Source organism: Astatotilapia calliptera, chromosome 15, assembly GCF_964374335.1.
Source record: "Astatotilapia calliptera chromosome 15, fAstCal68.1, whole genome shotgun sequence".
Lineage (NCBI taxonomy): Eukaryota > Metazoa > Chordata > Actinopteri > Cichliformes > Cichlidae > Astatotilapia > Astatotilapia calliptera.
The window spans coordinates 7,071,829-7,086,223 of NC_137436.1; the positions used below are offsets into that span (position 1 = coordinate 7,071,829).

Below are 14,395 nucleotides of genomic sequence, written 5' to 3' on the forward strand. Positions count from 1 at the left end.
ATGCTACAATTGAAAATGTTATAAGAAGCAAGTGATTGTTAGCTGATAATAAAGTATGATTGAAGTGGTGAAATACGGTAACAACAGGGAGGAATGTTAGGGAGTTTTTATTGTTTTATTTGCTTATGCTTCAAAAGTTATGTTATACATATTTCACCAGACAGTTTTCTGTAGAAACAGGAAGCTGACCCTGTGACACTGACAAGAGACCAGCACAGAAATACATATCCGCAGAAGTTGACTTGCATTATATTATTCTTAGAAATTGACCTGCAACACACATACTCTGTGACACACACACACACACACACACACACACACACACACACACAGCTTGCATGCAGACAGACATCAGGACCTGCGTAACAGGAAATGTAATTATATTTGCATATTGACGATGTAACCTATAAAAATAAACGAATACTTCAGTTCGGTGTGATTTGCTCTGAGCTTTTCACCCGTGCAGCACGTTAACCTACACAAGTGTCTCATTGTTGTTTATTCACCTGACTGTTTGTTAACTGTAAATCTCTGACAAGATCAGAGTGGGTTGCCAGAGCGTTCTCACTCCCGAGGCGTAACATGTCGACGTTTTGTCACGTCCCGCGGCGTTCCTGAGGAACGAGAAAGGAGACCTTCGGCGTTCTTATGGTACGCGGCGGGTTATGACTGGAATCCAGTGAATGACACTCCCGCGGTAATAGACGTTCCAGCCCTGTATTCCAGCCCTAAACCTAACCAGGTCTTTAATGATGTTAAATAGCGTGTTTCTAAGCGATTTGAAGAAAAAGAGCGAACATGTGTAGATTCAGTCCAGACGGTTCTCATATGTCCTCTTTTTTCCGAGGTCGTCATTTAGGAACGTGGTGGGTAGCCAAAAGCGTAATATGGTGACGATTTGTCACCTAGCGTAAAATGTTACGCTTTGGGAGTGAGAACGGGTTGGGGTTGCAGATTCCTGAGGACCTGCATGAAGCCTGTTGTTGTGCTTCATCTTTTTGCTTTGAGCCCGTGATGGAATTAATCTAGTAGTTTTTTTTCTTCTAATTTTTATTTTATTGACAAGGCAGACAAAATTTTATGTGTTTTGAATATGTTTATTTTGTTTGCATGTGAGAATGTTTTGAATTTTGCATTTTTGTAACACAACATATTTGAATGTTTTTCAGTGCTAACATAAAAGAAAAGAACCAATATTATAATGTTAGTGGGGGTTTTTTTTTATGAATTTAGATGTCTGCATCCATTTATACTGCACTCAATGATATTTAGATTAACATTTTATATTTTCCTACAGTTGAATTGTTTTAACCATCACACCATACAAGCTCATACAAAAAGTTTGCCTGTAACCAAAAATTAACCAAAACTGTAAAATATTATAACTTTGACAATAAAAGTTCTAACTTCTATGTACAGTTGCTTGCACAATGAAAAAGTCCAGTCTTTATTTTTGGGTAGTGTGGCGGAGGGCCTCGGGTTGTCCCTGTTGAGCATCTACATTAAGTGTCATATCTCAGATGTGTGACCTCTGTAATAAGGAAAAATCCATAAAACATTGGTTCTGGGAATCCTGACGCCTCTAGTACTGGTTTGTCTATAAGTGCTGTAGTCTCTTCTGTGGGAGTTTTCCATACATTCAATGTATTTCAATGGAAGGTAAACTGCTAGCTCTCTCTGGCTGTACGAGAGAGAGGTGGCACTTGCACCAAAACCACATTCAGTTCAGCACCCCAGTAAGTACAAAGCTACCCCCCCCCCCCCACCCCTTCCCTCTCCCTGCTAATAGCAGTGACAATGCTATAACTAAGAGAAAAAACAACAATCCTTGGATATAGAATGCTTTAAAAAGAAACAAGAATTGAGAAAAAAGAAAACCAAAACAAGAAAAGAAAAGAATCCGTCATTCCGTATTTCCATAAAAACTAATGTGCAAAAAAAGCAAAAAAAGAAAGAGAAAATGGAGATTATACCATAAATTAAGGTAATAATTGATTGCCTATAATGGTATTTCATTTAATATGTACATTGATTCTTTTTAGTGTTTAGTGTTTTCATAATTCTTTTCCACAAAGATGTATATCCTCTGTTTGAGGACCAGCTGTAATCAGCACACAGCTGGTTTGAGGGGAGATGTTGCTTAACCTCAAAGTTTATCGTTACACGAGCAATCACCAACAGCTGTCTGTGATAGAGTGGATGGCACACTGTGTGTATCAATGGGATAGAGGAGATTTTTTGACTTAATTTCCCAATCAGCTTTTGTCATTGAGTTGCTTCTCCAGCAGTGAGATCTGTGGACATAGTTTGGGAAAATCTGAACTTCTGTATGAAAAGTTGAGCAGATTTGTGGCACAGGCTGGACAAACGATTAGAAGTAAAGGCATACAGGAGTGGATTCAGGGCACTGTTTACAAATATTATTGCTGCAACAGTGCGCCTAATGCCATCACAAAATGCCAGCAGGCCCTCGTTCTTTAGGGAAATCGCTGCCATGCTAATTACATTACTGACAAGATATGGCGCCCACAGGACAACCAAGGTCACAGTGATGCTGGTAATCAGTCTGGTGGTCTGTGGATTGTTGAAAAGTACTGCCCGACTCACTTTTCTGTACAGATTGATGTATGAAAAAACAATGACAGAAAGCGACACAAATCCTACAAGAGTCTCTGACAACACCACAGCCATCCTCTGGCCCTCGAAGGAGTATTGATTACTGCATGTTGTCCATCGCTGATCTTCAGATAACTGTCGAAAAACTAAAGCAGGAGTGGACAGGATCATCGAAGCCAGCCAGAGCGGAAGCAGCAGCATCTTTGCTCTTACCCTATTTAAACTCCTCTGCAGGTGAACGACCTGAAGGTATCGCTGGACACTCAGCACAGTCACAGTCAGCAGGCTGGTATAAAGACTGCAATACACAAAGTATGTTATGATTTTGCAGCCCACCAGCCTAAAGGTCCACCCATAGAGGAATGAGTAAATCCACAGTGGAAGGGTAACCAAGCACAGCAGGTCTGACACAGCCAGACTCAGCATCAAACTTTGACTCAAACTGGACATGTTCTCCCAGTTTGGCTTGAGAATGATCACAGCAATGTTTCCAGGGAATCCCATCAGGAAGCAGACGGACATCACTACTGCAGGAACCAGACCCCTGGAGTCCAAGGAAGGATGAGGTGAATCTCCAGGAGAGGAAGAGATGTTAGACGTAACCATGGTGGAGTTGAATTGTGCCATGCTGCAAACTTGCTGACTGTTGTGTACTGAACAAGTGATGATGATGATAAATGTGCAGCCACATGAACAAGTCGTTACTTTTGATGAAGTCAAAGAGGAACTAATAATAAAGATACTGTGATGCTGATCCAAACATTTGCATTGATGGTTTCAGGATTTTTGCATGACTTTTTCTATAAATCTTTGCATTTATTTCCATTTATTCAGAGAGCACCAGTGTAAGAACATCTAGAAACAAAAATTAAACTTTATCACTTTGATGTCATCAAATTGTAGATTTTCTACAATTTGAGCCATTAAACATCATAGAAGCCTAGAAATGTGGGTGGACAGCTATGTTTTTTTTTTTTGTTGTTGTTGTTTTTTTACAATGAGGACAGCATTTATTGGGAGCTGTGGATGTGTTTATTTTATTTCCAGCTGGGCATTTCTGGATTTTTGCATTTTTGTATCCAAGCATATTTGCATGTCTTTCGCTAACTTTCATATGAGCTTTTTTTAGACATAGAGTGGAAAATGAAACCACATCAAATGTTTTTTCCACCTGCAAATCATCATAAGATTTTTTTTTGTTGTTGTTTTTTTAACCGTCATGGTCCTGAGTCTGACGACTCAGTGTTTTGTGTTTCCATCTGGCCGGGCAATAACATGAGTGAGGCACAAGCTCATTATTAGCTCATTCCCTCTCTTATCCTGTTCATCTTAGTCTTGTCTCTGTCTGTTCTTCCTACCATCCCCTATATGTAGTCTGTCATGTCCCCATGCTTGTTTATCTTTTGTCTATGCCAAGTTTGTGTGTCTTAGCATAAACACTCACTGTTTACTAGAGACAAAGACCATATCTATAATCACCCTCTTGGTTATCTGAATCTCCAAAGACTGTTATTTCCCCAGAGCTAATCCCTCCACTAATCTTAACCCCAGGGTGAGAGCAGCCAGGGCCAGGTTCCAGCCAGTCCCTGAACCTTTCCTTGTTCCTAGGGTGAGGCTGTCCCATACCCAACTTGTCCCTCCAACTCTCAAGGTGAGATCAATTGGGGTCTATTCTGTCCATACACTCGTCCCTCTTCCTCGGGTGAAGGTAACAAAGACCCAGGAGGTGAGATGGTGGTGCTCAGTGGCAAAGACATCTGATGATTTGATGTATCAGAACTGTTATGTGCAGGCCGGTGTACCAGGTGTTTACATCTGAGTCAGACAGGAAGCAGGACATGCATGCAGTAAAGGGAAGTTGCAGAGGAGGGTGGCTGGGGTGTTTTCAAGCCATAGGTGGAAATTGAGGAGCGTGAGCATAGGGACTTAAATGATGCAGTGAGATTCACACCTATTAAATATCCCAAGATCTGCCACTGGATCCTTGAAGTCTTTGTAAATACGTCTGAACATTGTGAGATTATTATATTATCTTATGCCACGTTAGACCCCTAATTAAAGATTGTGAAATCATTATGTAGTTTTAGTTTGCATTATTCTCCTGACTTAGAAGAAGGTGATAACTAGTACAGTTAACTGATTTGTATTACATTAGATTGCCGATTTATGGTGAATGAATGATATTGTTTTATGATGCATGCTACTGCTGCGTTATAAGAAATATCGTTTTCAGAGAATCATGGCCTTATTTGTCTGATTAGAAAAGAACAGAACATACTGCACAGGAAGCCAAGGTCATAACTTAGGCTCACTGAGAGAGAGAAAGAATGTGGATGTTTAGGTTTTATGACTGTGGAGGGGGGCTGAAGGTATAAGAATGTGAGAAACGCTCAGACACGACGAGATCAGGCGGACACCCTCCCGCGCTCATCTCCCCTCCGGATGGTTTATCCTCAAAAGTGTTGTATGGAATAATGAGAATTGTATGGAATAAAATGATTGTTGATTGAGCATTTATACACCGAGTGTTGTCCTTCCTTCAGCCCAAAGATCAAAGAACTGAGAATTTAACAACATACAAAGCAGTGGGTTTATGGGAGGCAAAGACCTGGTGTGACTTTGCAAGAAAGATTTTTGAAGCAGGACAGTGGTCACGGTCCTGGGTCTGTGACCCAGTGTTTTGTGTTGTTTATTATTAGTCTTTGCTTTTGTGTTATTTAGAGTTCTTAGTCTTTTGGTTTCTGTCTTTGTCTCCCCTGGCAGGCATATCCCCTTGTCAAGCCCGCGTCTCTGTGTTATGTTTCCTGTTTTACTTTGACAGTCTGCATCCTATGTTAATGTTTTCAGTTTTGCTTCCCCTTGTTCGTGTCATGTTTGATTACTCCCAGCTGTGCTCTACTCCTTTATCTCGTTCCCTCGTTATCCCACTGCGTATTTAAGCCCTGTGTTTTCCGATCTCCTTATTCCATGGTGTGTGTTCTGCCTGTTTAAGTTAGGCTACATTCACACTGCAGACGAAAGCGCATCAAATCTGACTTTTTTGACCATATGCGACCCATATCGGCTCATAGGATGACAGTTCTAACAGCACAAATCCGATATTTACAAATCCGACTTTGGCCACTTTCATATGTGGTACTGAATCCGATACATATCTGATGTTTTAGAAAGCGACTGCTGTTTGAATGGTCATGTCACATTAAATCCATCTTTTATGTCACTGGCACAAGACAGACACCAATTATCAGTGCCGGAGAAGACAAACGAGAAAGTATGGCAGTGGAAACTGGAGATGGAGCGAGTCAATAGACAGAAAGTGAGGTTTTGGACTAGTTTAGCATATGGGGAGACAATTCTATTCAAGCTAAACTTGAATAACTAGCACTGTGGCCGCCATTTTTACTTCCGTAAACAGAGTGCGTTGTGTGTGACGTCTTCTTTTGCGCATGCCGGCCACTTTGAGGGCCGTGAACCGTTCACACTAGAGCGTGTTTGCTGTCATATTTTATTTGTGGTGTGAACAACCAGACAAAAAAAATCGGATTTGATCAAAAAATCGGAATTGAGCATTAAGACCTGCAGTGTGAACATAGCTTTAGTTTCTGTTTTTTGCCCTCCTGCAATAAAAGCTGAGTTTTGCGTTCACGTTTGCCTCCTGGAGTCTGCATTTTGGGTCCTCCATTCCTGTCTGCTGCACACAGTCCATGACAACAGCAGAATCTATTTACAGATTTACTGTAAATAAGAAGACTGAGGTAAGGTAATTATTTTGTAGATTTATACATATAATACAACGGGAAAAAAAAGAAAATCAAGTTGTTTTAAAATGTGAACATGATTGAATGTAATGTTTTTTGATACAAGAATGTGTGGAAGAAAAATGAACATGGCTAAAAGAAATAAAAAATGGTGTAAAATTCTTTTTAATAACAAGATGAGGAAGACCCTGCAGAAAATGACTTTTGAGAAAGTCATTAATGGACACAGAAGTAGCTTTTCAAGAAAATAAGGGGAATTCATTTCTGCTGCAATATTGTTTTCTTAGGTAAGACATAATCAGTCAGTTGCTTTGTTTTTTCTTTTGGCTCATATTACCATGAAGTATCAAAGCCTCTACTGCGATCTAGTGGTAAAGCATAATATTGCTATACAAGAGGCCAAAAGCAGCGAAAGCAGATGATATTTTAAGCTGAAGAGTAAATACGCTAATAGAATAACAATTCTTTAACACGTCATGGGGCATTTCAGTGAAAGAACAATGCAAAGCTTCGTTGAGATTTTCCAGTGAATACAATCACAGAGGCGAGTGAAGCTGACAGTGAGTGAAGCTTTCAAAAATAAAAATACATTTCTCTAAAACCTTTTCTGAAGGAAGAAGAGAACACACACATGGTGCCAGATATAGTTGTACCTTTACAGGTTTTAGTTAAACAGTTGAAAATGTGCATAATATGATGCACTGTAAAAAAACAAAAAAACAAAACAAAACTGTGCAACAGTACATAAAACAATGCAAAATTAGTTCCACTGTAACCAATTACAACAGGGAAGTGATGTTAATCTTATTTACTGCATCAGTATTAATAATCTCATGCTATACAGAGTTGCAGGAGACGATTTAACTACTTTTTGTGTTGTTTCTACATTTAATGCATTTCTACATATTATATTACTTACATATGGTATTTGGGAAATTTACTTTATTATTGAGTGTTGTGGATGTTTTCCATTTAAATAAAGCCTGCAGACAAGCGGTGAGCGGTAGCTAACATTCTTTAATCACAAACAAAGAACAGAAAAACCAAGCTTGGTGGAGAGCCTGCATGACCGCGGGGCAGACAGTCAGCAGTCTATTCCTGAGCCTAGCATGGCTCCCAGTTAAATACCTACTCCAGGAACAAAAGGCAGTACACAGCTGTTTCACACCTTAAGGTTCACACTCCCTTGCTACCTCCCAGAGTCATCGAAGAGACAAAAGATTCTTCCTGTGGAGTTGTCTGCTTCCCCCCAACTTCCTTACCAGACCCCCACCATCTGTCTAACTGCATGAGTGTGAGACATGCTAAAATCCAGTGGCACCAAGGCATTATACAATAAAATAATGTGATTAATACATAAATAAAAGAAATTCCTATACACTGAGTAAGGTCAATCTCTAGTTAGCCAGCTGCTCTCATCAAATCCTCGGGAACATAGATAAGCACAAACACATAATCAGAACTGGCAAACATTTCTCTAAGAAATATTAAAACTATTACAAAACATTTTCAGCTATAGTGAAGTCATTTTTCATTGTGTTCCCACTCTTACCAGGAAGAACACACAGCTGCTTCCTCTAATGTAATTGGTCTTTTAATTCTTTCAACATTTGTCTGCTTCCCTGTCAACAAACATGTATTTTCACATTTAGAGCTTAAACCAAAAACTCATTGTGACAAATAGAGAGCACCACAACCTACATGTAACAGCAGGAGAGAAATCACTTGACCAAAAGATGCCTTTTCCAATGTCACAAGGGAAAATTAATTCCCCTGAGAGCTTTTAACATTGAGATATTGCTTCTGCACTGATATCTCTTGACAAAGTCAGATTTGGGGAATTTCTGAACTTCTGTATTAAGTGTTCAGCAAATTTTTGGTGCAGAGTTGTCAAACGGATTGAAGTGAAGGCGTACAGGAGTGGATTCACTGCACTATTTATAAATGTTAGTGCTCCAACAATGCTCCAGCTGTCTTCACAAAACTTCAGCAGTCCCTCGTTTTTCAAGGAAATAGCTGCCACACCCAACACATTTATAGAAAGATATGGCATCCACAGGACAACAGAGGTAACAATGACCCTGGTAATTAGTCTGGTGGTCTGTGAATTGTTGAAAAACGCTGCCCGATTCACCTTTCTGTAGAGATGGATGTATGTAAACACTATGACAGAAAGTGAAAGAAATACTACAAGAGTCTCTGTCAACACCACAGCCAACCTCTGGCCATCAGAAGAGTGTTTATTTTTGCATTTTGTCCACTGTCGTTGTTCCACCAGCTTTCGAACTACCAACTCAGGAGTGGACAGGATCATTGCAGCCAGCCAGAGTGGAACCAGCAGCTTCCATGCTTCAACCTGATTTAAACTCCTTTGCAGGTGAACGACCTGAAGGTAACGCTGGACACTCAGCAGAGTCACAGTCAGCAGGCTGACATGAATGGTGCAATACACAAAGTATGTAATGAGTTTGCAAGATGTCTCACCTATCATCCAGCTATTGAGGAAAGAGTAAATCCACACTGGAATGGTAAGCATGCAGAGCAGGTCTGACACAGCCAGACTAAGCATCAAACTCTGGCTCAGACTGGACATGTTCTCCCAGTTTGGCTTGAGAATGATGACAGCGATGTTTCCAGGGAATCCCATCAGGAAGCAGATGGACAGCACCACTGTAGGAGCCATGCCTGTGGACCAGGAGGTGATGGGTGAATATCCAGGAGTGGAGGAAAAGTTAAGGGTATTCACTGTGGAGTTGACTTGTGCCATGCTTCAAGCTTGCTGACAATGTTGTGCACTAAGCAAGTTATTATAATAGATGTACCATCAGGTGAACAAGTTGTTCTCATTTGATGCTGTCAAAGGGGAACTAATAAGAAAGAAACTGTTGTGTTGACGTAAACACCTGCTGTCATTGTTTTCAGGATTTTACATGCCTTCTGTATGCATTCTGTCAACACCCAAACTTGATTCATAGTCCATATCTCTTAAGCTTGAGCATACGCTTTCATATTTAGGAGTTCATGCTATACAATTGGAGATTTTGCCATTTTTTTCCAACACTGACACATTTAAAAAAGGGAGAAATGATAATATCATATAATAAATCAAAATAAAGGCTGACAACACGAGACAAACAATAAAATCCCCGTCTGATAGTGATGGGCCACAGTGTTTCGAGGCTTTGAAGTATGTGTCAAGAAATCCAGGAAGTCCCTTATCAAGCATGTATTGAGGCTCGCTTGCAAATGAGAAGTGTAGGGACTAACGCGTTATTAAGTAACGTGTTACAGTAACTACGTTATTATTGTGGTAACGAGCACGGTAACTAGTTATTATGCCAAAATGAGGAACGCGTTAATCGTTACTGGGATTTAGATAGGGTCGTTATTCGTTACTTCTTGTGGTGGCTATCGCGGAGCTTCCACAGATTCAGTAACATTAGCTAGTGATGGAGGCCAGCGGGTGGATGAGGGAAAGAGGAGGCAGGAGGAGGAGAGACCCAAGGCGGCCGCCGGTCCGAGTGTCAGGTGAACTGAACTTCAGGTAAGAAGTTATGACCTGATGTCTATCTGGGTCAGATATAAACCAAGTTTAGGTGGAGTTTATTTTCGTTATGCTGACTTTTTCGTGCAGGGTACTAGCTAGCATGACGGAGTTTCTATACAGCTGGGTGGGTGCCATGATGTTACTGATGTTGAACTTTATTATGTTCATAAGGTTAATTATTAGAGTTGCCGTAAAAAACGGAATCATCCCATATTCAGAGAAAATATTACGCGTTTCATATTGAGGTGAAAAGGAACGCAGTTTGTCCCGGACTTTAGCTAGAATGAAAAAGACACAAAGCTGGAGTTATTCTGTGTCTTTACGCTGTCAGCTGCCTGTTCTCCTCTAATTCTCTCCCCCTCCCTCTCCTGTTGCTACTTCAATCATGAAACTGATCAATGATCAGCTGATCGGATTTTCTCTCTTGTTTGTTTATCGCCCACTTTGCGCCAGAAAGAGGAAACCAGCAGATGTCGCGTTAAACAACAGCAGCATGTTTAAGCTTGATCAGCTGTTGTTAGAATTTATTTAATATTCATTTCTAGTATCAGCTGATGTTTGCTGGAGCCACAGCTGTAAAAGCTGCTGGTCATTATGTCGGTTTGGATATGTGGTGAGAGGGAAACATGAAGATGAAACCAGGAGATGTCTTTACTGAATCATCAGAGCTGAACAGGTGATGGAGAAACAGGTTTACCTTTTGGGTGACATGAATGAGTTAAAGGGAAGTTATGAACTGTTTCTGAGAGACAAATAACACCAGGATCCTTTTCTATGTAGCTGACAGCTGGTAACTGTGCAAGGGCGGGTCTAGCAATGTTTTGCCAGGGGCGCCAGGTAGGGCATTAACAGGGAAACGGGGGCACAAAGAAATACTTTTCTTTCTTATTCTCATTTAAAATATCTAGCTTTTAAAAAATAATTATCTGAATCTTACAACAAACGATTGATAGATTGATGCATATATACCATCAAAACAGTGTACACAAAGAGGTGAAGAGCTGCTCCACCCATGAGGTGATCTCTACCAATAAAGTATTACAAATAATATGCCTGTAAATAATGAAATGTGTTACTACTATAATATACACAAGTCTGTTTTCTTTTTTTCATTCCATTGTGTGTCAATGGCAACAACACTGCATCTATGGGTATCATCTAGGCAAGATTACTGTGGGATAGTTTTGCACTCCTGCCTCTCAGCACAATGTGAAACGGTTTCTCCAAAGCCAGAGTGGTTATTAGCAAAAAGAGAAACTGAGTCTAAGCACAATGGAAAAAATATAATATCTTGATAAAAATGATAAAAGTCAACATCCGCACAGTATTCATTAGCACAATCACTGTCTCATCATTTGAAAAGACTGTGATTTTAACATCAACATCTCATGTCATGGATTTGGATTGGATTTATTCAAAAATATACTGAAATCATACTGACAAGGTTTTTGACATTGATAGACTTCTACTACTGTCAACCGCACATCAATCAACATTTTTTTTGATAAATGAATGAGCCACATACAATCAAATTAGAGTCGTTGTTTTTTTTTGTTTTTTAATTCTAGACAGTGATTACGTCTATGTTGACACTGTTGCATGACAGCCAAAACAACGTCACAAATAATTGAAATGACAATAATGGTTTTGACCAGCAGGGGGGTATGTTTACACATGAAGCCTTAAGAAACTAACCTTTTTTTAAAATCATTTAAATGGAAAGCTACAAGTCTCCATGAGGCTTCATCTGTCACTATCTGACAACATGTTTAAATATACATTTATTATAACCGTGCTATTTTACATGGAAGCGTTAGTATCAGCAAACAGGGGTGAGTCTAAAAGGGGGCATGGGGTGTACTAGACCTTTTTTTTTAATGGCTTTCGTAACCAAACAAAGCAATTATCTTTATTATCTCACATCAGTATAATTTTATATGAATTAAGCGTATTTCACAAGATTTTCAGTAATTATTAAATTGTTGTGTGTGGACATCGGGAACATTCTAAAATTGTTGTAAAAACACCAATAACTAATTTTAGGGGAGGAAAAAGGATCACAATGTACACCAGGCACAACTGTACATGTTGCATCTGCAAGACAAATATAAGAAACTTAAGTTCAGTATCAGTAGCTTGCTAATATAACACACTACCTTTACTGTAGTTAACAGAGGTGTCAACTAACTATTTTTTAACTACTGAACCAACCCTTTGCTTTCATAATATTCAGAGGAGAGTGGGCTTGCTAGCAAAGTTAATGACTGAGGTAATGTTAGTGGTTTCAGTTTTTTAGCTACTTGTACCCAACAGTTAGGATTCAGTACACATGCCTCTTTAAATTTAGACATATGTATCTATTTTAATGTGTCCTTCCCTCATACAGACTTGTTATTGTTTCTTTCAGTAGATTCATTATGACTTGTTGGTGTCAAGTCAAACCTGCCTTACTTACCAAAAAGGTAAATTTTCAACCATAAGCATTTTAAGGATGTTCAGAAATTACACATCTCAGTGCTGTGGTGTTTTAGTGAAAACCCTAAAACTGCTCCTAGGTATCCTACTTATAGATAACCATATTTTATTATGACTATTATAACGACTATGGTTTTTACTAGCAGTAACTGTACATAGTTAAACAACGTACAGCAGTGGTGGTGTACATGGTTTTTGGTATTAGTAACAGATGGATAAACATATCTGTATTTATAAATGAAATACCAAGGAGGAGTAATGATATATAAATGATAAATTAAGCACTCACTACAACCATACTAATACTTACTAATGCTTAATAGTGTTACATTATTATAAAGTGTTTTATTAAAATACACACAAACCCCCATTAGACAGTTAGTATAATAAAAAAAAACATAGGATTGCTGTATTTTTAAACCCATTTACTAGTTTAATAAAAGTATTTTTATTTTTATTTAATGGGTGTTACATTATTATGACATTAATTATGGATTAAAAGTAAAAGTATAACATTGCATATAAGATACATAATAAAATCCAACAGCACTGTTATGTTAGGTCTGATTAATTGTATTAGAACAGTGATTGGCGATATTATAGGTAATTTTGTTGTTTACACACAATTATTTTACTGTATATTTCTGTTGTTGTTGTTTTACAGTGCAGGACAGAGAAGATCCAGCATCACAGGGGGAAAATCATTTGATAAAAAAAATCTAAATAATTAAAGAGCTTTCAACGTTGTCATCTTACGTCTGAAACGGTATTTGCTGACTTAGATTGTGGGGTAATTCTGAGCTTCTGCATTAAATGTTCAGCATTTTTTTGGCACAGAGTGGACAAACCATTAGAAGTAAAGGCATACAGGAGTGGATTCACTGCACCGTTTGCAAACGTTAGTGCTGTAACGGTGCCCCATGCTGCTTCGCAAAACTTCAGCAAGTCCTTATTGTTTAGGGAAATAGCTGCCACACCCAGGACATTTATGGCAAGACATGGCACCCACACGACAAAAAAGGTTACAATGATACTGGTAATGAGTCTGGTGGTCTGTGGATTGTTGAAAAAGGCTGCCTGATTCACCTCTCTGTAGAGGCAGATGTATGAAAAAACATTGACAGAAACTGAAACAAAACCCACAAGTATCTCTGCCAACAACACGGCCATTGACTGGTTCACCGAATAGTATTGATGTTTGCAATATGTCCAATCTGACTGTTCTACCAGCTGTCGAACCACTAAAGCAGGAATGGACAGGATCATTGCAACCAGCCAGAGTGGAACCAGCAGCTTCCATGCTTGTATGTGGTTTAAATTCCTTTGCAGGTATACCACCTGAAAGTAACGCTGGACACTCATCACAGTCACAGTCAGCAGGCTGGCATATATGCTGCAGTACCCAAAATATGTTATGATCTTGCAGCCCACCAGGCCCAGGGTCCAGCTGTTGAGGAAAGAGTAAATCCAAAATGGAACGGTAAACATGCAAAGTAGGCCCGACACAGCCAGGTTCAGCATCAAACTCTGGGTCAGACTGGACATGTTCTCCCAGTTTGGCTTGAGAATGATGACAGCGATGTTTCCAGGGAATCCCAGCAGGAAGCAGATGGACAGCACTACTGCAGCAGCTATACCACTGTAGTCCCATGAAAAATGGGGTGAATATCCAGGAGAGGAGGAGATGTTAGAAGTAACCACAGCGTTGGTGAGCTGTGCCATGCTGCAAGCTTCCAGGTAATGATGTGCTCTGAGCAAGTGATGATAATAAATGTCCAGTCACATGAACTGTCAAAGAGGAACTAACAACAAGGAAACAGTCATGTCAATGTAAACATTTACACCCATGGTGTCAGGATTTTGCATGGCTCTTTTTATACATTTTTGAATTTATTACAGGTTATAACCATGTACCAAAGTTTGCTGCTGTTTCCACAAAAATGTGCTGAATAAAACTCAACCCAAATCCTGCAAATACTGTAAATGCTTTATGTCTGTA

The 14,395-nt window shown here is 39.4% G+C and overlaps 3 protein-coding genes across 3 annotated transcripts; all 3 read right to left on the bottom strand.

The window, feature by feature from the left end:
• Positions 1–1,532: 1,532 nt before the first annotated feature.
• LOC145420454 (leukotriene B4 receptor 1-like) lies at positions 1,533–3,401 on the bottom strand. The gene has a single exon (XM_080289723.1). The coding sequence runs from the start codon at positions 3,241–3,243 to the stop codon at positions 2,266–2,268; it is 978 nt and encodes a 325-aa protein (XP_080145849.1). The 5' UTR covers positions 3,244–3,401; the 3' UTR covers positions 1,533–2,265.
• A 3,120-nt stretch (positions 3,402–6,521) lies between these two features.
• On the bottom strand, positions 6,522–9,159 carry LOC113007080 (C-C chemokine receptor type 8-like). Its single transcript, XM_026143441.2, has one exon. It carries the CDS (start codon positions 9,139–9,141, stop codon positions 8,158–8,160), a length of 984 nt encoding a protein of 327 aa, XP_025999226.2. The 5' UTR covers positions 9,142–9,159; the 3' UTR covers positions 6,522–8,157.
• A 2,332-nt stretch (positions 9,160–11,491) lies between these two features.
• On the bottom strand, positions 11,492–14,341 carry LOC113037543 (leukotriene B4 receptor 1-like). Its single transcript, XM_080289939.1, has one exon. It carries the CDS (start codon positions 14,116–14,118, stop codon positions 13,144–13,146), a length of 975 nt encoding a protein of 324 aa, XP_080146065.1. The 5' UTR covers positions 14,119–14,341; the 3' UTR covers positions 11,492–13,143.
• Between the last annotated feature and the right edge of the window lie 54 nt (positions 14,342–14,395).